The 23,740-nt window shown below is 42.5% G+C and overlaps 1 protein-coding gene and 1 long non-coding RNA gene across 2 annotated transcripts; both read left to right on the top strand.

Annotated features, from left to right (window-relative positions):
* The first annotated feature begins 385 nt into the window (after nucleotides 1-385).
* On the top strand, nucleotides 386-6,416 carry LOC139830553 (uncharacterized). The gene is made up of 5 exons (XR_011743014.1): nucleotides 386-1,525; nucleotides 3,403-3,562; nucleotides 3,652-3,792; nucleotides 4,073-4,176; nucleotides 6,129-6,416. It is a non-coding gene; the product is annotated as an uncharacterized lncRNA (long non-coding RNA).
* A 12,200-nt stretch (nucleotides 6,417-18,616) lies between these two features.
* LOC127304178 (ATP synthase subunit gamma, mitochondrial) lies at nucleotides 18,617-23,032 on the top strand. The gene is made up of 9 exons (XM_051334882.2): nucleotides 18,617-18,834; nucleotides 19,891-19,934; nucleotides 20,019-20,171; nucleotides 20,685-20,798; nucleotides 20,882-21,009; nucleotides 21,840-21,962; nucleotides 22,072-22,191; nucleotides 22,401-22,522; nucleotides 22,662-23,032. The coding sequence occupies exons 1-9, from the start codon at nucleotides 18,734-18,736 to the stop codon at nucleotides 22,729-22,731; spliced, it is 975 nt and encodes a 324-aa protein (XP_051190842.1). The 5' UTR covers nucleotides 18,617-18,733; the 3' UTR covers nucleotides 22,732-23,032.
* Nucleotides 23,033-23,740: the final 708 nt, after the last annotated feature.

A 23,740-nucleotide genomic window follows, 5' to 3' on the forward strand; every position in this document is an offset into this window, starting at 1 on the left:
GGATCGCCCCGTTGAAGATGCCCTTATATACGTACGTGACTCTCGCGCGGACGTTTGTGAATGTCCGGTCTTGCGACGTTGTAGCTACTAGCTGAACAAGCAGTCATGTCGATTGATCTGTAGCTATACGCACACGTAGCGGTAACAAATTTCCCTAGAGAAACACACTTAATATCTACTATACTAAACCTGAACGATTTCGATTTTTCTCAGAATTTTGGATTTTTTTTTTGGATTAACCTCGTGTTGACACGTCGTTATCTGCTTTTTGCTGGTGTACGAATTGGGTGCCCCGTAGGAATTCTATTGTTCTGTCTACTTTCTGTCCTTCTCACTTCTTATATTTTCTGGGATGTTTTGGGGCTGCCACACCGCTTTGACCAAATTTATTGGATCCGTTTGTGAGCCCGTGTGGTCTTTCCAGAATTGTCTCCTCCTCTCCTTTCTTTCCCCATTGCCCTTCTCCACATAATCTCTCTCTGTCTCGCGTCGGCGAGGATACGGGGCGCGCACATGGAGCAGCAGCTGCGGCCAGCGAATTCTTGCCTTCCCTGCAGCCGGCACAACCACAGCTCCGCGGCGGCCGCCTCCTTGGCTCCCCGGACGCTGGCGAGCTCTCTGATGCGCGGTGGCCAGCGCATCCGCGGAGGCCGCCGCCTCCTTTGCTACCTGGCGGCCAGCGCGTCCTCGGCTCCCCGGGGGCCGGAGCTTCCTCTGATGTGCGGCGGCCGTCGCCTCCTTGGCTCCCCGGCAGCTGGCACAGCTGTTGCTTCGCGGAGGCCTCCTCCTCGGCTCCCTATACGCTGGCGAGCTCTCCGATGCGCGGCGGCCAGCGCGTCCACAAAGGCCAGCGGCTCCTCTGATGCAGGCATCCGGCGCGTCCTCGGCTTCCCGGCGGCCGGAGCTGGGCATGGCGGCGGATGTGTGTGCCGGTCACCTGCAAGCTGTCGATGTGGCAAAACGTACTACGGAGGTGGCTGGCGTTAAACGCGGAAGCCGGATGTGTTCATCGCTAGAGGCGGCAGCTGCTTGGGGGCGTTCGAGGGCCAACAAGTGGTCCGTGGTGAGCGAGAGGCCGGCTCACACTGAAGCTCCATCTTCATCTGCACGTCCTCAATTCCATGGGGAGCAGCGGCCCATCCCCAATCGCGACGGCGTAGAGGCAAGTGCAGAATCCGGCGGTGTCTCCTCCACGGCAACAACAAGCCCACCCTTCGCCACCAGCACGTCTACGTCTACGTCAACGACAACACGCACGCGGGTACACAACCGCCTGGGTGAGGGTCAAACCATCTCTTTTGCCGATGCGTGTCCTCCGTCCGTGCGAGTTCATAAGTTTCTGCTCCTGCTCTCTCTCTATTTATTTCTATTTTTTGCTCACACGGGAGCAGCTACTGAACCATGCTCTGTGCGAATTTGTAAGTTGCTGCTCATGCGCCCTCTCTGCTTATTTCTTCTTGCTCATGCAGGAGCAGCCAGGTAGCACAAGGAGCAGTGAGGACGGTTGTGCTACAGATCCTCACATGTATGATGAAATGTCCGACATGTACTATTTCTTTTATGATTTTGTTTGGAGTAAAATTTCAATTCAGTTTTCATCGTTCATCTGAATCTCTCAAGCACTCCTTTCTATTATTTTTTCTTCATTACGAAGGTTTGTGTGCTTCTATAAATACACTTCTTGGCAATTCATGGGATGTGGGCTAGCATTGTTGTATGGATCTGTTATGACAATAACTGAAACTGCATCGACAATCTGCCGTTTGAGATGATAACACTTGCACTGTATGAAATCAACAGGCTTGAAAAGATCTTAAACTATTCCATTTAGTTAATAAAAGGAATAGCAAAGGCAACGCATAGTCAGTTCTTGGAAGATAATGTGTGTGCCATGATTTATTACTTAATTACTTTCTGGCTGCATTAGATGATATTTTGTCCAATTGATTAAATAGTGGATATTTTCTAGCGGGAGTAGAGTACAAGCACTATGCAGGTTGAGGAGTATGGGTAGTATTATTTCATGGACGTATAAAGATTCAAATATTCAGTCCTATGTGATAAGAAGTAAAGATTTTCTTCTATCTGCAACGTAATTGACTGGCTTGACCTTAACAATACGTAAGCATCGTCTTTCGTATGTACCTGCTGGGCTCCATATATCACATGGTGTAGGGAATGGGACGGAGATTATTTTATTTGGAAACTTTATTTGTTATTTTTGTTTTCTTACAATATAAAAATAGAGTTAGATGCTTATCCAGAGTGTCTACATGATCTACAACATATTGCATCCTTGCTTCAGACTGCAAATCGGATAAGACATTGATTAATACTACATGCCAATTATATCAATAACACTCGTGTATATCTATAGTTGACTTTTAATGTACTGCCAGATTTTTTTATACGAATTCTAGATGCGCTCTCCTGAATCTTTGATAAATAGATTGTGCAATTATTAGGTATACAAGTAGTTTTTTATGGACTGCAAGATTTTTCTATATGAAGTCTACAAGCATTGTGGTGAGACTTTGATAAATAGATTGGGAAATTATTAGGTGTACAATGTTCATTCCATCACATTTCCTCGAATTGCCTCTACAAATAAGCTATATATGTTCGAAGAATGATTTTCACAATTACTTAAACATGAGAGCATATGTAAATCCTATTGCAGTTCCATCTTTTTCTTTGCATATAGAGAACATATAAAGGTTGAGATATATGCACCCACAAAGAGTACATTAATTGGGATGAGTTGCGCCTCCACCTTCTCCTTACACTACCAAAGTGTATACGGGCGGCGCGAGTCAGGATAAAGCTATTTGGGCCTTTTCCACTGCGAGGTTTCTGTTCTGGCCGTTGGCAGTAAATCCTCTCTCCTCCATCACCAGCTTAGCCACCGAAAGCCTCTTATGTATGTTTAATAGCTAATGCTAGCTCCACCTCTGCTAATATATTTGCTCCCAATTTGTTCTATCGTGATTTTTAGAGCTTCGTACAAGCTGCAGGAGACCGGCATGATACAGGTGCAAAACTAATCATACAACAGATTTGCCGGTGTACCTGCCTTCAACATGTTCCATGTAATGCATGATAGGTGCTAAGGTTCAGTTTTGTGTGGTTGCTTTTTCCTCTATTTTCAACCAAATTACTCATGTCCAAATTGATTTTGACACTAATGCCACCGAGATGCATGTGTGTTTGTTGCAATAAGAGTTATATTTTATATCTCCAGGGAAATAGTCGTTCTATGAATTTTTCTTCTGTGTGAGTGGAGCTTGCATGATGTTGGTGTACCTGGCATGATCTCTCTGTACATCTCCCTCTCTTCTTTGGTTTCTTTTAGTATATGGGTTAAGCAAAATTCCTCTGCCTTGTGGGACATTGTGAAATTAGGCCTGGCGACACGGGTGATGATGTGGGCTAGGAAGGGCGCGGCAGTGTTGATGTTGCCTCCAAGAAAAAAGGCTGCTCGAGAGAGGAGAGAGGAGACTGAGGTGGTCCGTGTGCTTTCGCGGATGGATTAGCCTTTTGTCTTGCTTTATGCGTCATCCGGGTATTGTACAGGTTGATCTTTTGAGTTTTCTTGAGATTTTTGTTTGGGTGTTTTTATTTAACCTATGCAATTTTTTTTGGTGATTTCAGACCCGTTGAGTCATGCGGTACATGGATACTACCACTCTCGAGATTGTGTTCGAGCTGCCGTTGAGGTTCAGTTTGTCGCCCTCAACCAGAAAGATGATATTAGAATCTATTTGGTAAATCATCGGAACCCAAGCTGCATAGGTAGGACTGTCCACATGGTTCAGTGGGTAATCTTTTCCTTTCGGATTCATGAATCTTGGCCTTCCCAGCAAAGCTTACATACTTGAAAACTGGCTTTACTTAAGGGATATGACTCTAAGTAGAGAAATTTATTTTGATCTCCCTTTCATGGATTATTTACAATTATTAGCAGATGGAAATGCAACAATATCAAACAGGCATAATTGTTCTCACATTATAACTGTAGTTTCTTGATTGAACTATGGAAATGTAAGACGACTTTGTTTGTTTTTTACAATAGGCATGGGTATCTTGGTGAGATGAAGTCTCTATTTTAGATTCAGTTGTAGTGGATATTGTTCACTCTGCCAACTACTTTCTACTCTGCCATTGCGTGCCAGCAAGGTATAGTTAGTTCTTACATATGCAGTTAGTCCTTAGATGTATTATACATATTATTTGTGGTCCATAACATTATTTTTAATTGGGTTGCTCATTTCCCACATCAAGATTGAGTTACTGTTATTGATCTCTCTTTTGACCGCTGCACTTTATAGCTTGACTTCTCTTCTTAACTGCAAGCATATGCTTTCAAATTCTTATTGATACAGCAAAATTCGAGCATCTTGTGTGTTAAATATTTAGTGACAAAAAACGAATGCTACATACTAATTATCATAGACCCTTTGACCACACCCTTCTGTATATCGTGCTCACATATCATTCTCTGTATTATATTTAAAAGCTCATGACTGAGAGATACTTTACATGCAAATAACAGAATGCAGACCGGAGGTTGATACCATTTGCGAATAAAATGATCAAGTACAGGGCCTTGAAACCTCTTCAATTTCACTAGACAATAATGTACACCTTCTTTTTTACTGTGTTTTGGATGAGAAAATTAGCAGAATCATCATAGTTATACTTAGTTCATGGCCGGCATCATTTTACAGTTGTTAGTCTGTGGAGTTCACATTTTATTTCATATTCATGCACAATGTATCTAAATTGATACCTGATCATTCACATGTAACTCCGAATGAATAGTTTACATATTCGTGTGGTCATTGAGTGGTTACATTCATTTTGCATTCAACACCTGTTTCTTTTTGTTCTTTTGGGAACCTCAACTTTTGATTTGCAGGAGTAAAAAGTTAATTAAGTATGCATTCTTTGTTTTCCGGCTATGCTATTGCTTCATTCTTAGTTAAAGTATATATAGTTCCAACCAAACTTCTTATTCTAAATTTTTTGAAACGTGTTCTTTTGCTTGATGCTCATAGCGATACGTCTCTCTCCCTGATATTGTCACATACAATAAATGTTTTCTGCATTCGCCAATAAATTCGCACCCTGCCACTCTGCTTTTGAATTGACCAAGTAATCTGACAACCTGCCACTCCCCTTGCGAGTTGTACGTTTAACAACCATCCTGCTGTCTAGATAACACATGCATCCAACTGCACATGGAGTAGACAAACATAATTTGCAATTTCTTTTATGCACAGTTGTTCAAATTTCAAAAGAAAGTTTATATGCTTCAAAGAAAAGAAAATAAGTTACTCAAAAGGTGAATGGGCATGCATTCGGACCAAATCGTAGATTCATTATACATAGGTCTTTAGGTTATCATGTCTCTCACTGCACATTGTATGTAATTTGTTTGTTGACTTGGTGTCCATTTTTTCCTTACCACATGGTCCATTCATATCAAAGGTGGGATATTACTAATGAATCTTCGTCTTTCCCGCAAAGTTTATATACTTTATAAATTGCTTAGGTTAAGGCCTAATGCCAACTAAAATCATCTGGTGCCATTAGCAGCTGCTGGAAATGCAACAACATCGAACTTAAATGATTGCTCTTACTGTCTCACCTGAACACAAGGAAAGTATAATGAAAATAAGTGTGTAGTTTGTTCACTGTCCCATGAATATTTCCGATTGCTTGGTTTGTTTTCTACACTAGGCATAGGTGTATAGGTGAGAAGAGAGTCCTTATTTGAGTCATAGTTGAAATGAAATTTGTACACTTTACGACTAAGTACATTTGTTTACTTTGTCATCGTGGGCCAGCTAGGTATTATTAGTGCTTACACATAAGTGTTTCCTTAGAGGAGAATCCTGACAGTGCCACAGGTGGCGTCTTCTTCAGAGATGGAGATCCGGATTGAGCTGACTAAAAATAGACGAAGTAGGCATCGGGATTATATACTAGGAATTATGCACTACCTGTAGAGATATATACTGCAATTTACACTTTCAAGTATGTTATATTAAGTGCCATGACCATGCTTCCAGTATATGTATGTTGTACATCCAGTTAGTTACTGATGATTTATGCTTAATTTTTAGGGCGCATTTTGTACTGCTGACATCAGATGGTTCAGGGCTCCTTTTGCTATTTATTTGTGGCTTGCACTGAGGCTTACTGTGATAGCGGTGGTTGGTGTCGAATTACCAGTGGTATATGCTGGAAGCTAGCTTTGAAACACACACAGGTTGTACTCCGTACCGAAGGCTTTTGTAATGGCATGCTTTGTTTGTACAAGTACAAAACTATGTAATGAGTTTCTGTTGTTTAATCGTTCATTAGTAAAGAGATGGTGCAGCCAATGGATCTAACTTGAAGAATAATGTTGTTTGCTCCCAAATATTACTTCTACAGAATGAACTGCCTTTTTTTTTCTATACAAATTTCAATCAGTACATATTTGGTGTGATGATCCAATAAGAATATGAGCTGAATATGAGTCATTGCTATTTGGAGTCCTTGGTGTCGGGTCTCCTATGGTGCAGCTCCTAAGCGACATATACACTCATCCAAGACGTTCTCCGGTTACCAAGTGTGTGTCAAGCTCTTGAATCCAGGATTTTTATCATTTCGTTTATTTTCAAGGGTGTAATGAAATTTATGACAGATCACCTATACATGTACCACATGCATATACCCTTGCTTGGTAGATGGTTTCCCTGACAATCATGTTTGAATAATACTGAAAACGATGAACTGACATTTAGGAAACTATGAAATGCACTCCAGGAAAGTACCATCTTTCATTTCTCAACTTACAACCACGTTATCTGCGCGGCGTGCCGCCGCGCCATATTTTGCTAGTATAGCTTATCAAGCAGCCACGTCGACTGATTTGCAGGTACTAGCTAGGTAGCAGCACTCACGAACACATAACCTGGTCGTATCGAGCATCTAATTTTTTTCCTCTTTTTACGTACATTTCATGATTAGATAGTATAATTATTTTTATACACCCACTGAATCATACAGATAAGTACGTATAATACGCTCAAACAGGTCAACAAGATCCTGCGAGGGTTTCTATGGGTAGGGCTGAGACCAGTGGAGGCAACTGCCACGTGAACTGGGCTAGGGTGTGCAGACCGCTTAACCTAGGTGGGTTTGGAATCCCAGACCTCGCACGGATGGCCACCAGCCTTAGGGTGCGCTGGCTGTGGAGGATGCGCACGGACCCCCTGAGAGCGTGACGCGGGTTGGACATGTAGTTCTCGAAGGTGGAGCTGGACATCTTTGCAGCATCCACCTCGATGGTGGTGGGTAATGGAGAGTCCGCCCTCTTCTGGGAGGACCGATGGGTGGATGGTAGATCCATCCAAGAGATGACGTTGGAGGTGTACGCGCTGGTACCTAAGCGTCGTAGGAAGGTGCGTACGGTACACGAGGCGCTGCTTGATCGCACTTGGATCCCAGACATAGCCGGAGCACCAAGCGCCCTCGCAATGTGGCAGTATGTGCGGCTGTGGGGCAGGCTACGTGGGTTCCAGCTATCGGCGGAACAAGATAGGATGACCTGGCGATGGATGACGGACGGCCAGTACACCTCCCACTCCTACTATGAGGCCCTTTTCCAGGGAGCGATCACCTCAGCATCTTGGGAGCTAAACTGGAAGTCCTGGGCGCCTCCGAGGGTGAAGTTCTTCATATGGCTGGCATGCCTTGACAGGTGTTGGACGGGTGAGAGGCTGGCGCGTCGGGGCCTTCCGCATGCGCCCAGATGCCCACTTTGTGATCAGTCTGAGGAGACCACGGCGCACCTCCTCACAGGGTGCTCATTCTCCATGACGATCTGGTTCGAGGTCCTCTCGTGGATTCGATCCACCTTGGGACCTCCTTCGGAGGGCGACTTCGCGGAGTGGTGGTCGCTGGTGGTGCGTACCACCCCTCGCCAGCTGCGCAAGGGTACCACGTCGATCATCATGCTCACGGCGTGGTGGATCTGGAAGCATCGGAACGTTGTGATCTTCAACAATGCACAACCCTCGGTGCCCTCCTTATTCGACGACATCAGGACTGAGGCGTAGTAGTGGGCGGACGCGGGAGCCCGGGGTGTTCGCCAACTACTCCCCTAGAATAGGGTCTCTTTTCTTGGGTCGAGTTGTAGCTCGGGGTGTTTGCCCCTCTACGGGGGGCATGTACATATTTAACCTTCTTTATCTATCAATGCATCGAAACGCAAATCTTTTGTGTTTTCGCGAAAAACTTGGGTCGACCCAAAATACCCATCAGGCCAGCAAGGCCGCCGACTATTTTTGTACGAGTCGACCCATGGCCTCGCAAATTGGCCTCAGGGCCTGATGTCTACGGGTGCTTCTATTCTTGTAGACAGTGTTGGGCCTCCAAGAGCAGAGGTTTGTAGAACAGCAGCAAGTTTCCCTTAAGTGGATCACCCAAGGTTTATCGAACTCAGGGAGGAAGAGGTCAAAGATATCCCTCTCAAGCAACCCTGCAACCACAAAGCAAGAAGTCTCTTGTGTCCCCAACACACATAATACACTTGTCAGATGTATAGGTGCACTAGTTCGGCGAAGAGATAGTGAAATACAAGTAATATGGATGTATATGAGTGGTAATAGCAATCTGAATAAAATATGGCAGCGAGTAAATATGCAACAAAACAGTAAACAAACGGAGATTCGATGTTTGGAAACAAGGCCTAGGGATCATACTTTCACTAGTGGACACTCTCAACATTGATCGCATAATAAATAACTCTTTCTCATATGTGCTACATACACTCTTTTGTTGGATGACAAACACCAGTCGTTGCGTAGGGCTACAAGAGCACCTCAATTCCGGAGTTAACAAGCTCCACAACATTCGATGTTCATATTTAAATAACCTTAGAGCATAATAGATCATTGCAAAATAAACCAAGAACTAACATAGCGCACACACTGTCCACATTACACTATGAAGGAGGAATAGATCACATCAATACTATCATAATGATAATTAACTCCACAATCTACAAGAGATCATGATCATAGCCTACGACAAGAACCACACGGTGCACACACTAGTCACCTTTACACCATGCAGGAGGAATAGACTACTTTAATAACATCACATGAGTAGCACACAACTAGTAGCGATACAAAGCTCATCATATGGATCTCAATCATGCATAGCAACTCACGAGATCATTGTATTGGAGTACAGAGAGAGAGATTAACCACATAGCTACAGTAGAGCCCTCAGCCCCGGGGGTGAATTACTCCCTCCTCATCATGGAGGCAGCGATGGCGGTGAAGATGGCGGTGGAGACGGCGGTGGAGATGGCTCCGGGGGCAATTCCCCGTCCCGGCAGGGTGCCGGAACAGAGACTTCTGTCCCCCGAATTGGAGTTTCGCGATGGCGGCGGCTCTGGAAGGTTTCTCGTATCGTGGTTTTTCCGTGTCGAGGATTTAGGTCAGGAGGCATCTTATAGGCGAAGAGACGGAGTCGGAGGGGCCACAGGGGGCCCACACACTAGGGTGGCGCCCCCCCCCTTGGCCGCGCCGCCCTGTGAGGTGGGGCCCTCCTGGCTCCCCTCTGGCCCTTCTTCGGTGCTCTGGAAGCTTCCGGGAAAAATAGGATGTTGGGCGTTGATTTCGTCCGATTCCGAGAATATTTCCTTTCTAGGATTTCTGAAACCAAAAACAGCAGAAAACAGCAACTGGCCCTTCGGCATCTCGTCAATAGGTTAGTTCCGGAAAACGCATAATAATGACATATAATGTGTATAAAACATGTAGATATCATCAATAATGTGGCATGGAACATAAGAAATTATAGATACGTTTGAGACGTATCAAGCATCCCCAAGCTTAGTTCCTACTCGCCCTCGAGTAGGTAAACGATAACAATGATAATTTCTTAAGTGACATGCCATCATAACCTTGATCATACTATTGTAAGCATATGTAGTGAATGCAGCGACAAAACAATGGTAATGTCATGAGTAAACAAATGAATCATAAAGCAAAGACTTTGCATGAATAGTACTTCAAGACAAGCATCAATAAGACTTGCATAAGAGTTAACTCATAAAGCAATAATTCAAAGTAGAGGTATTGAAGCAACACAAAGGAAGATTAAGTTTCAGCGGTTGCTTTCAACTTATAACATGTATATCTCATGGATATTATCAATGTAAAGTAATATAACAAATGCAATATGCAAGTATGTAGGAATCAATGCACAGTTCACACAAGTGTTTGCTTCTTGAGGTGGAGAGAGATAGGTGAACTGACTCAACATAAAAGTAAAAGAAAGGTCCTTCAAAGAGGAAAGCATCGATTGCTATATTTGTGCTAGAGCTTTTATTTTGAAAACATGAAACAATTTTGTCAACGGTAGTAATAAAGCATATGAGTTATGTAAATTATATCTTACAAGTTGCAAGCCTCATGCATAGTATACTAATAGTGCCCGCACCTTGTCCTAATTAGCTTGGACTACCGGATCATCGCAATACACATGTTTTAACCAAATGTCACAAAGGGGTACCTCCATGCCGCCTGTACAAAGGTCTAAGGAGAAAGCTCGCATTTTGGATTTCTCGCTTTTGATTATTCTCAACTTAGACATCCATACCGGGACAACATGGACAACAGATAATGGACTCCTCTTTAATGCATAAGCATGTAGCAACAATTAGTGTTTTCATATGAGATTGAGGATATATGTCCAAAACTGAAACTTCCACCATGATTCATGGCTTTAGTTAGCGGCCCAATGTTCTTCTCTAACAATATGCATGCTCTAACCATTAAGGTGGTAGATCTCTCTTACTTCAGACAAGACGGACATGCATAGCAACTCACATGATATTCAACAAAGAGTTGATGGCGTCCCCAGAAGCATGGTTATCGCACAACAAGCAACTTAATAAGAGATAAAGTGCATAAGTACATATTCAATACCACAATAGTTTTTAAGGCTATTTTGTCCCATGAGCTATATATTGCAAAGGTGAATGATGGAAATTTAAAGGTAGCACTCAAGCAATTTACTTTGGAATGGCGGAGAAATACCATGTAGTAGGTAGGTATGGTGGACACAAATGGCATAGTGGTTGGCTCAAGGATTTTGGATGCATGAGAAGTATTCCCTCTCGATACAAGGTTTAGGCTAGCAAGGTTATTTGAAACAAACACAAGGATGAACCGGTGCAGCAAAACTCACATAAAAGACATATTGTAAACATTATAAGACTCTACACCATCTTCCTTGTTGTTCAAAACTCAATACTAGAAATTATCTAGATCTTAGAGAGACCAAATATGCAAACCAAATTTTAGCAAGCTCTATGTATTTCTTCATTAATGGGTGCAAAGTATATGATGCAAGAGCTTAAACATGAGCACAACAATTGGCAAGTATCAAATTATTCAAGACATTTTATCAATTACTACATGTAGCATTTCCCGATTCCAACCATATAACAATTTAACGAAGCAGTTTCAACCTTCGCCATGAACATTAAAAGCTAAGAACACATGTGTTCATATGAACCAGCGGAGCGTGTCTCTCTCCCACACAAGCATTTATTCAAACAAAAACAAAAACAAAAACAAAAACAAACAGACGCTCCAAGTAAAGTACATAAGATGTGACCGAATAAAAATATAGTTTCAAGAGAAGAAACCTGATAAGTTGTCGATGAAGAAGGGGATGCCTTGGGTATCCCCAAGCTTAGATGCTTGAGTCTTCTTGAAATATGCAGGGATGAACCACGGGGGCATCCCCAAGCTTAGACTCTTCACTCTTCTTGATCATAGTATATCATCCTCCTCTCTTGACCCTTGAAAACTTCCTCCACACCAAACTTAAAGCAAACTCATTAGAGGGTTAGTGCGTAATCAAAAACTCACATGTTCAGAGGTGACACAATCATTCTTAACACTTCTGGACATTGCCCAAAGCTACTGGAAGTTAACGGAACAAAGAAATCCATCCAACACAGCAAAAGAGGCAATGCGAAATAAAAGGCAGAATCTGTCAAAACAGAACAGTCCGTAAAGACGAATTTTAAAATGGCACCAGACTTGCTCAGATGAAAATGCTCAAATTGAATGAACGTTGCGCACATATCTGAGGATCACTCACGTAAATTGGCATAATTTTCTGAGTTACCTACAGAGAATTAGGCCCAGATTCGTGACAGCAAGAAATATGTTTCTGCACAGTAATCCAAATCTAGTATGAACCTTACTATCAAAGACTTTACTTGGCACAATAATGCAACAAAACTAAGATAAGGAGAGGTTGCTACAGTAGTAACAACTTCCAAGACACAATATAAAACAAAGGTACTGTAGCAAAATAAACACATGGGTTATCTCCCAAGAGGTTCTTTCTTTATAGCCATTAAGATGGGCTTAGCAGTTTTAATGATGTACTCGAAAGAAATAGTATTTGGAGAAAAAAGGAGCATCAAGAGGCAAATTCAAAACAAATTTAAGCCTAACATGCTTCCTATGAAAAGAAATCTTGTACACAAATGAATTCATGAAGAACAAGGTGACAAGCATAAGAGGATAAAACACGAGTAACTTCAAAATTCTCAACATAAAGAGGGGAAACTTAATATTATTAAGATGCATATAACCATGTTTCCCTCTCTCATAATAACTTTCAGTAGCATCATTGATGAAATCCATAATATACCCATCACTTAAAACATTCTTATCATGGTTCATATGCATAGGAGTATCATTAATTTTGGCATAAGAAGAGTTCTTCTTATTAATAGTAATTGGAGCAAAATTATTATCAAGAATTTGAAAATGGTAAACAAGTTGCATATTAAGGGAATTGTTTTTGGCAATCCCATCATAACTATGACAAGTTTCATAAGGATAGTTATAACCTATATCATAGCATTCTGTATAATAATCATTAAAGGTCGGAGGCACAGTGTCATCATAAGAAATAGAATAGTTATCTTTCATAGTCGGTTTATCTGTGACCATACCATCATTGTTATTAGAAGGAGATGTATCAAACACATAATGATCAGTAGCAAAAGGATTTTCAAACACCTCTTCCCCAAGCTTAGAGCTTTCTATATCATTATGGGAGGAAGCATGGATAGCACTGATACCATGGCAATTATTATCATCATCATTTTCAGAATTAGTTTCCCAGAGATTTGCAATATCAAAAGTAGTGTGCTCATTCAAATCATGATCACTAATGTATGTAAAGGGCATAGGAAGATCATTGTATTCAGATTCATTATCATAATAATCATTAGGAGCAACATACTTACGGTTACCTATCGTTATCTCATACACGCGGGGATATGCTGTTACCTCTTTCTTTTTATTCCCCTTCTTCTTCTTCTTCTTCGTTCCCTTCTTCTTCTTCTTCTTCTTCTTCTTCTTCTTCTTCTCCTTTTCCTCGTTCCCTTCTTTAGGAGGGAGAGGCTTGATGAGAGGCTTCTCCACATAACCTGCTTTATTTCCAGAAACAATAGAAGAAACTTGGGAGGATTCCTCCTTTTCATTAATAAGTTCAAAACACACAGCGGTCCTATCATATTTTGGCAAGGTGTCATCTTCTAAAATATTTTGTATGTAAGTATTTGTATGGCAATTATCAATGCAATAAGAAAAACACCCATGCAGGACATCATCAACATCAAGATCATTAATATCTAACAAAGAAATTTTTGTTGATAACTCTTCACACCACAAAATAAAGTGAGTTCATCATGCTGATTAGGAGTAATTTCATCATCACAATACAAATTTGCAGCGCTCATGGGGTTCAAATTATCATTGGAGGAGCATTGAAAATTAAAATGACCCACTCTATGGCAAAGTTCACAAATAAAAGGATAGAGGACACAAACTTTTTTACCAAGATCATCTAGCGCCCTAGACCACTTTCTAGTTTTTTCATTAGTATGATGGATACAATATTCATCTTCGATTTGATTAATTCCACAAGGTCTATGCATTCCACAAAAAATAACATGCTTATAGGAAATAGCATTTTTAGGAGTTTGAGCATGTCTATTGCAATCATTAACAACAATTTCATCTTTCATACAAGCCTCTTTAAAAGGTTCATGATACTTATCAAAATTCTTCCTAGGCAATTCAAAATGAGAGGCAAAAGCTTTATAAAGATTTGCAGCAACTTGAGAGTCAAGACCATAGGTAGCACTCATATTTCAAAATTTACCAGTATCCATAAAAGTTTCAATGCATTCATAATCATAGTTTATACCTGATTCTTTACCTTTGTCGTTCTCCCAATCTTCTGCGTTCTCCTTAATCCGATCAAGAAGGTCCCTTTTAAACTCTTCTTTGTTGCGCGTGAATGATCCAGAACAAGTAGTATCCAGCAAGGTCTTATCTTGAAAAGAAAGTCTTGCATAGAAATTATCAATGATGATATTACCTGGAAGCTCATGATTGGGGCATTTGAGCATTAAAGACTTCAATCTCTCCCATGCTTGGGCAATACTCTCTCCATCATGAGGCCAGAAATTATATATTCGGTTTCGGTCTTTGTGAATTTCACTTGGAGGATAGAATTTAGAATAAAATAGAGGCACAATATCCTTCCAATCAAGAGAATGCTCATCCTTCAGCAGTTTATACCAATGCGCCGCTTCACCAGACAACGACATAGAGAATAATTTCTTCTTCACTTCATCCATAGAGATACCTGCACACTTGAATAACCCGCATAATTCATGCAAAAACAGTAAATGATCTCCAGGATGGACAGTTCCATCCCCTTCATAGCGGTTATCCATAACACGTTCAATAATTTTCATAGGTATTTTATATGGAATACTTTCAGTAGGTACATTTAAAATATCACAAGCATCATTAGAGTTATCGCATATGGGAGATAAAGTATTATCAGAGCAAATTTTCTCCCCTAAAGATGGGAAGCTAAAAAGATCACAAAAACTAGCTTCCCCAAGCTTAGACTTGTCCATAACATTAGCAGTAATTGCATTCATACTAATAACATCGTTACTAGCATGCAAATAAGGTTCCATAGGGTTTTTAATTTTCGCATCAAACAATTCTAAATCAGGAAAAAGATTAAAAACTCACCAAATTTTTTGTTGTTTTCCATTATGCCTAACTAGTGAAAATAAAAACAAGAAACAAAAAGATGCAATTGCAGAATCTAAAGGAGATAGCTTCGAGCACTCACACACCGGCAACAGTGCTAGGAAATAGCTTAGTAGTCGGAGGATGTGAATACCTTTTACCTTACCTCCAAGAACGGCGCTTTAAAAATAGCTTGATGTCTACGGGTGCTTCTATTCTTGTAGACAGTGTTGGGCCTCCAAGAGCAGAGGTTTGTAGAACAGCAGCAAGTTTCCCTTAAGTGGATCACCCAAGGTTTATCGAACTTAGGGAGGAAGAGGTCAAAGATATCCCTCTCAAGCAACCCTGCAACCACAAAGCAAGAAGTCTCTTGTGTCCCCAACACACCTAATACACTTGTCAGATGTATAGGTGCACTAGTTCGGCGAAGAGATAGTGAAATACAAGTAATATGGATGTATATGAGTGGTAATAGCAATCTGAATAAAATATGGCAGCGAGTAAACATGCAACAAAACAGTAAACAAACGGAGATTCGATGTTTGGAAACAAGGCCTAGGGATCATACTTTCACTAGTGGACACTCTCAACATTGATCGCATAATAAATAACTCTTTCTCATATGTGCTACATACACTCTTTTGTTGGATGACAAACACCAGTCGTTGCGTAGGGCTACAAGAGCACCTCAATTCCGGAGTTAACAAGCTCCACAACATTCGATGTTCATATTTAAATAACATTAGAGCATAATAGATCATTGCAAAATAAACCAAGAACTAACATAGCGCACACACTGTCCACATTACACTATGAAGGAGGAATAGATCACATCAATACTATCATAATGATAATTAACTCCACAATCTACAAGAGATCATGATCATAGCCTACGACAAGAACCACACGGTGCACACACTAGTCACCTTTACACCATGCAGGAGGAATAGACTACTTTAATAACATCACATGAGTAGCACACAACTAGTAGCGATACAAAGCTCATCATATGGATCTCAATCATGCATAGCAACTCACGAGATCATTGTATTGGAGTACAGAGAGAGAGAGATTAACCACATAGCTACAGTGGAGCCCTCAGCCCCGGGGGTGAATTACTCCCTCCTCATCATGGAGGCAGCGATGGCGGTGAAGATGGCGGTGGAGACGGCGGTGGAGATGGCTCCGGGGGCAATTCCCCGTCCCGGCAGGGTGCCGGAACAGAGACTTCTGTCCCCCGAATTGGAGTTTCGCGATGGCGGCGGCTCTGGAAGGTTTCTCGTATCGTGGTTTTTCCGTGTCGAGGATTTAGGTCAGGAGGCATCTTATAGGCGAAGAGACGGAGTCGGAGGGGCCACAGGGGGCCCACACACTAGGGTTGCGCGCCCCCCCTTGGCCGCGCCGCCCTGTGAGGTGGGGCCCTCCTGGCTCCCCTCTGGCCCTTCTTCGGTGCTCTGGAAGCTTTCGGGAAAAATAGGATGTTGGGCGTTGATTTCGTCCGATTCCGAGAATATTTCCTTTCTAGGATTTCTGAAACCAAAAAAAGCAGAAAACAAAGAATCGGCCCTTCAAAGATCTCGTCAATAGGTTAGTTCCGGAAAACGCATAATAATGACATATAATGTGTATAAAACATGTAGATATCATCAATAATGTGGCATGGAACATAAGAAATTATAGATACGTTTGAGACGTATCAGGGCCACAAGGGCCGGGTCCAAGGCCAGGTCCGGGCCGACCCATTTCCATCCCGAGTCATCTCGTTATGAGCATGCCGTATACGCCACAGGGTCATCAGGGGCTCGTTTGGTAGGCTGGGCTCGTTGGCTCGCATCGGCTCAGCAAAAATCGGCCCGTTTCCGTTTGGTTGCCTGAAAGCCCTCCGAGTTGTGGCCCAACCAGTTCTCAAAGCACCTCTGGGACAGGCTCTGGAGGAACGCCCGAATCGGCAGTTTCCAGCGGGCTTGTCCCGTCGTGCCATTTTTCATGCCCTCGTGCAACGGTTGCACGTGTGGAGAAGCGCGGGAGACACCGTGTTGTCTTGGCCCTTTCTCCCCACTTCCAGTCACCGGTTCCCTCCTTCTCTCTCTCATTCGCTCTCTCACTGACACTCACAGCCCTATCCCATCAAACCACCGCCCATGGCCTCCTCGCCTCCTATGCCTCCTTCCGCTCTAGCGCCGATGGATCCTGCCGTCTGGCCGACGGTCACGAGGTCGAACGAGGCGCTCCTGCGCATCGTCCACGAGTACGAGGTCGGCGGTCGCGATTCGGCGACGCAGATCAATGCCGGTCGCGTACCGGTGCTGAATCAGCCGTCGTTGTCGGGAGGATGACCCCGGGTATGTCAAAGGACTTGGAATAGTTGGCTCAGGGCCGGCTGGCCCGCGGCAAAGCCGGCTGAGGAGCAGCCAGCAGTAGTCGTGACTGGATGCCTTGGGGCCGACTGGGACCATGTCTTGGCCGACTTAGTCGTGGCCGGCGGTGCAATGGTCTAAGCCGGCTTAGATATATTATATCCGAATTGAGATAGATTCGCCCGGCTTCGGCACCGCCAGGCCGGCTGGCTCACCCACGGTTGTGTTCGTCATTCCCCTGGCCGGCTCCAGAAGTTGGTGATCCTTCTAGGAGAAGGATCCTAGGCACTCTCCGGGTGGAAAAGTCCACGAAGCTATCCCATCTCGTTGATCCCGGCCACTGCAGAGCTACATCTATCAACGTGATGGACATGCCATCATGGCCCGGCTCTCCGAGGCGGCGCAGGCTATGGGCGGCGCTACTTAGGGGCCACAGGCTACGGGCAGAAGCTAGATGCCGGCCTACGGCCCGTCCGTCGCTCCGTCCTGTCCCTGCCGGCCGCGACAAGAGGACAGGGGCGGAAGCCGGGGCCCTCGCGCCTCGGGACCACGCGAGGAAGCCGGAGCCGGCTCCATAGACACTAGGGACCTCTGTGTAAATGTTCCGGGCACTATATAAGCCCCAGTAGCACCCCCTTTGGGGGGGATCGATCATTCTCTCATTCCATACTGGTAGAACCGCTCGGGAGCTGAGGTCTTCTGCTTGACACCCCACGCCCCACTGCGGGTGCCACTGTCGTGGATGTAAACAAGGCAGGTGCTACGCGGTGCATCACTTTTGTTAGTGTGAGGCAAGGAAGGAGTAGCCATCTATGAAGCGAGATTGTGCGAAGACACAGGGTTACACATGTTCAGCTCCTTCGAAGAGTAAAAGGTTTACGTCGTGCTAGATTATATTGCTTGAGATGTTTACAGTGGGGAGCTCATGGAGTTGGCGTAGGGCGACGAGCTATGGTTTATGGAGCTTGGAGAGAGAGACTATTTTTTTTAAAGAAAATTCAGATTCTATTACTGGCCCATTATGCATCAGCCCATCGGTGGCCCTTTCAGAAAAAGAACCAGCGGCCCTTTCGCTTCTAGTAGTCGGAAAAAGTCTAGGGCTCCTCCACCATCCACCCCCAGCTTTCTACACTCGACTTCTTGCGGCGAAACAGACGCACCCAACAATACCATTTGCAACCTCGAATCCGCAAGAAGCACAGAGGAACAGCGCCACCAGCGATGGCGATGGCGGCACTTCGACGCAGGGGGAGTCAGGCCCTCCTCTCTGCCCCCTCCCAGGTTGCAGCCATGGCTGCGCGCTACCCGGCCGCCCCCCAGCCGTAAGATCCCTATCGATTTACTCCTTCTCCCTTATCGATCCGCCTCCCCTTATACCACTCGTTCCCTAGAGATCCGCTGGGCCTGTCTACGGATCTGATCTCTCCGTAGGCGAGTAGCTACGTTCCACGTCTTCTTGGTCAAACGGAAGATGGCCCCTCGGGTGCGAGATTCGTGTAGATCGTGTTCGCCTGTGGAACCTGCGAAATGTATTGCTCCGTTCGGATTCTGTCTGTTCACGATTGTTTGGGTTAAGGATCCGTGAAGGCTCGGTAGGGGATTTTATCTGGCGAAATGGTCGTCTAAATGGGATTCGGGAATGCCTCTCTGATAAACGATTGAGATTTCTGATTGGGTTGTGTAATGCGATGATTCAATCATGGCGTTGCTCTCGTTTATTTTTTGTTGTGCCAGTATTCAAGATTTGGGTGCATGCCCTTAGGTTATGGATGTGAAAACGTAAATTTGCCTTTGGATTCACAATTATAGGAGTATCAATAACGATACAATTTGTTGCGCTTGCTATGCAAAAGTTGTGGCATTATGTTTGGCTGTGCTTTCACGCTACCAACTGTGGGTCATGTATTATTCTCATAATTTGGGTTTAGCTAATCCCGCAAAATTATTTTGTCTGAAAAGATTATGTCTGATCTGTGCTCTGTTTCTACCAATTGCCCACCATGAATATCTTGGTGCAAATTTACCGGTTTAATGTTCTATTGCTATTGCTAAAATTCGTGATATTCGATTTTTGCTTTGACGCTACCAGTTGTTATCGTGCATATCGTGCTCTTAGGTTGTGTTTAGCTAATTTGGTAATTGTAATTTGTATGAAATTACTGGTTTATAATGTTTAAAACATGGTTTTGTTCATTCTGTTCCACTTCTCTCACATAAATTTCAACTACTGGTGGAATTATTTTTCTAGATGATATATACTTGCTATATTTGACTTTGAGATTGCACCATTTTTTTAAAAAAAATCAAATCACTGTTCAGCTGTCTGTACAATATTTATGTTAATCTGATTGTTGTGTTGTTGCATTTTGAACCTCCAGGGAGATTGCTCTGCTTGGTGCACGGTCCGTCTCCACACAAATTGGTTAGGATTTTCATTCTAGCCCTTCCCTTATATTGCCTTCATGAAATGATGTCGTATTTATTAGTCTTTAATAACGGTTTTCAGTAAGGACCCGCATGAAGAGTGTCAAGAACATCCAAAAGATTACAAAAGCAATGAAGATGGTTGCAGCATCAAAGCTTCGAGCTGTTCAAACAAGAACAGAGAATTCTCGTGGTTTATGGCAGCCATTCACAGCTCTTCTCGGGGATGCACCTAGTATGTATAAGCCATCTTGTCATATCTGATACAATGTTTATTGTAGCATCTTATCCAATTTCCTTATTTCTCCTGTCCATTGTTGGGCAGTCCTTTCAATTTCATTTTTGTTTATTGGTCTGTATGTGTGTTTGTGGGTTGTTCCAGCATGTTAGGCTTATGTTAGCATGCAACATATATATCTTAATCATTAGATGGTTGCACTTGTACTGATGTTATCTTGGTTTCTTCATCATAGATATCTAGCACATGTATTTTAGTAATTAAAACGCACCAGAGATCTCCTAGTATCTCATTCTAATAACACATTTATTAATTCAGTGACCCAGTTTCTTAATGAAAACTGTATATCATTGTGGTATGAAACAAACTTATCAGACCCTCTCTCTTCCCCCCAAGAGGATGGCTTTCCTAGATAGGATATATCTATATCTATTGATTTCTTAATCGTTCAAGGATAGAATCCTTGAGTTTCCTTTGTTCGGCTGTTAACATATTTGATGCAAACACCAGGTGTTGATGTCAAGAAGAATGTTATTGTTGCCATTACATCTGACAAGGGTCTCTGTGGTGGTATCAACTCTACATCAGTTAAAGTCAGCAAAGCACTTCTGAAGATGACTTCTGGTAATGTGGTTCATGATTATTTGTCATCATTTATATCTGGTTCATGATCAAAACAGTTTGCTTATATATCTAGTTATTATCAGGTCCAGAGAAAGAAACCAAGTATGTCATATTAGGAGAAAAGGGGAAAGTTCAACTCATTCGTGACTCCAGGAAGCATATTGAAATGACAGTATCTGAGTTACAGAAGAACCCTATTAACTATACACAGGTAAAGTTATTTTGCTGTGCTTTTTATTTCCATTACACATACATCGTGAATTGCAATGTTATTCTTTCATTCCTATGTGAGTGACTCCTAATAAGACGTACAACCAAAGCAGCAAACTACTGTGTTCACTGCCGCCCTGATAAATGAAAGCATCAGAGAACTAAATTTTACAGCTAACCTGAGTAAACAATGTTTCACATGTTTTTTAAAGTTCTGTAGCATATCAAAGGTGTCGTACTAGTCCCTTCTTAATTACATGCAGCATACCTATCTAGGAGTTTCTTTTCTGCAGTTTCATGTAATGCAGACTTTCTGGGTTGGAGCAATTTAGACGTCAGTGTGTATTTACCTATGCTCATTATAACATTTTCTTCATCACTATTTTCTTCAAAAGAATCATACTACTTTGCAAAGCAGCTGTGTCATTTTACTGAACATAATTTTATTTACACTTTTTTACCAAGCATGTCAAGAGGTTCACATTTATTTGATTGCATCATGAGGGTTTCATTAAAGTGTTATTTTTACGTAAACTAGTTCCACTCTGTTTGAAAATATAAGGCACGCATGTTCCGCAGGAGTGATCTTCTACTAACATGTAGTTCAACAGGTGTGAATTATTTCATATGCAAAATTGGTACTGTTGGAAAGTGCATTTACATGTGAAACCAATGGTGTCAATTATGTATCGCATAATTGTTGACCAAAGATATATCTTGAAACTGTGTCTGCCTTGTATCTTCGGATGTATGGAGTGTCTAATTCTGGAACCAATGGGTAGTGTATATGTTCTCGATGAGATTAAATTCATTGTTTCAATGGTTTTTCAGGTCGCAGTATTGGCAGATGATATCTTGAAAAATGTGGAATATGATGCTATAAGAGTTGTTTTTAACAAGTTTCAGTCGGTCATATCATTTCAGCCCACAATGGCCACAATTCTGTCCCCAGAGGTGAGTCCTTGTTCTTGAGGCATATGAATTTGCGCTTCCATGGCCTATACCCGGTTAAATTAGCTACTTACTAAGTTCGTGTTGGCTCCAATTCTTCTTTACATGGTAGATTATGGAGAAAGAATCAGAATCTGGTGGGAAGGTTGGTGACCTGGACTCATATGAAATTGAAGGAGGTGAAACAAAATCAGAAATTCTGCAGAATCTTACCGAATTTCAGTTTTCCTGCGTAAGTCACATTTCATCGCTTAAGCCTTGACCCTTTGTAGTTTTCTCAGTTTCTGGGGATGAATTGCATAGAGTTGTTCCCTCCAAATCAAGTTATAATTTTTTCTTTCTATTTTAAACATTTTTTTGATGGCACAAAATGATGATATTTGGTTGAAATTCTGCTGCCAGGATCATGTGCTAATTGTGTTGAGTTTGTGCTCTTGGCAGGTTATGTATAATGCTGTTCTAGAGAATGGATGTAGTGAGCTTGGTGCCCGGATGTCTGCTATGGACAGCTCGAGCAGAAATGCTGGTGAAATGCTTGATCGTCTTACACTGACATACAACAGGTCTGTCCCTCCTCCTTTTTTCCCATCAGATCTTCAGTGCATGGGTACATTAATCTAAGTTGAAGTATACTGGACGCATCAAACACCAAACATGATCTGTAAAACAGGGCTGATTCACTCCAATTTTATCTGCCTGCAGGACACGTCAAGCATCTATCACTACAGAGCTCACTGAGATCATATCGGGTGCCTCTGCCCTTGAGGGATGATGATGAAACTTTTGCGCATCATCTTTTTCATTTTCTTGTTCCAACGAAGGCCGCTTATAATCTTAGACACCCTTTCATTTTCCCTAGTGAATGGACCATGGTGCTAAGTTACAATAATTAGCCTGATCACTGGACAGTGCTGTGCATACATGCTTTCTTGCTACCAACCTTGTTTTGTATTGTCCAAAGTTCCAGCATATGCTGAAGTATGGGTGGTAAGATTTGCCTGTCATGCATAAGTGAAGCCTGCACATTGTACTGGTTATTGTTTCACTACTTGAATACCTGTGTTGCCAAGACCCTTTCATGTTTTTCTAATGTCGCACATGTAACACTACATGCACGTGATTTTGTGTGTATATATAAAAAAGATGGCCACATATTATTCGAAAACACAAATTTTCATTTTGCATAATTTTGGTTGGAGCAAAAAATCTAAAAACTAGTGAAAACGAATGGAGTATAAACAGGAGTATAATCCATTCAATCTACCAAGCGATGGCCCAAAACCTTTTTAGCTCGTGTGAGGCAGATCGGCATAAACAGGAGTATAATCAGATCTGAAGTCCTTCAATTGCGAAACACGGAACACATTACCCAACTGCTAGCTGGCAACAGTACGCCAGCTAACCAGTGTGTTCCAAGACATATGGGCCAAAGTATTTGTAGGCTTCCTTAGGATAAGGTCGATTTACCATAATAGTTTGAGCATATGGTTGTAGCTTCAACAACATTTGATCACCCACCTGAAGGCCTTGTTCGGTTAATCCCCTACTCAAGCCTTGTTTGGTACTAGTGTTTCAGCGGGGATTAGTGGGGATAATACTCTAGAGTATTGGGTGAATCACTGCTGTCACCCAATCCCCACAAAACCCCATCTCCAATCCACTAGTTAGGGGTAGAGTATTGGGGATTGAAAAAATTACACTAAAAATTTGGGAAAAAGTGGAAAAAATTGGGAATAAGTGGGGATTAAACTCTCTTATACTCTAGCACCAAACAAGGCCTC

This window comes from Lolium perenne, chromosome 1, assembly GCF_019359855.2.
Source record: "Lolium perenne isolate Kyuss_39 chromosome 1, Kyuss_2.0, whole genome shotgun sequence".
Lineage (NCBI taxonomy): Eukaryota > Viridiplantae > Streptophyta > Magnoliopsida > Poales > Poaceae > Lolium > Lolium perenne.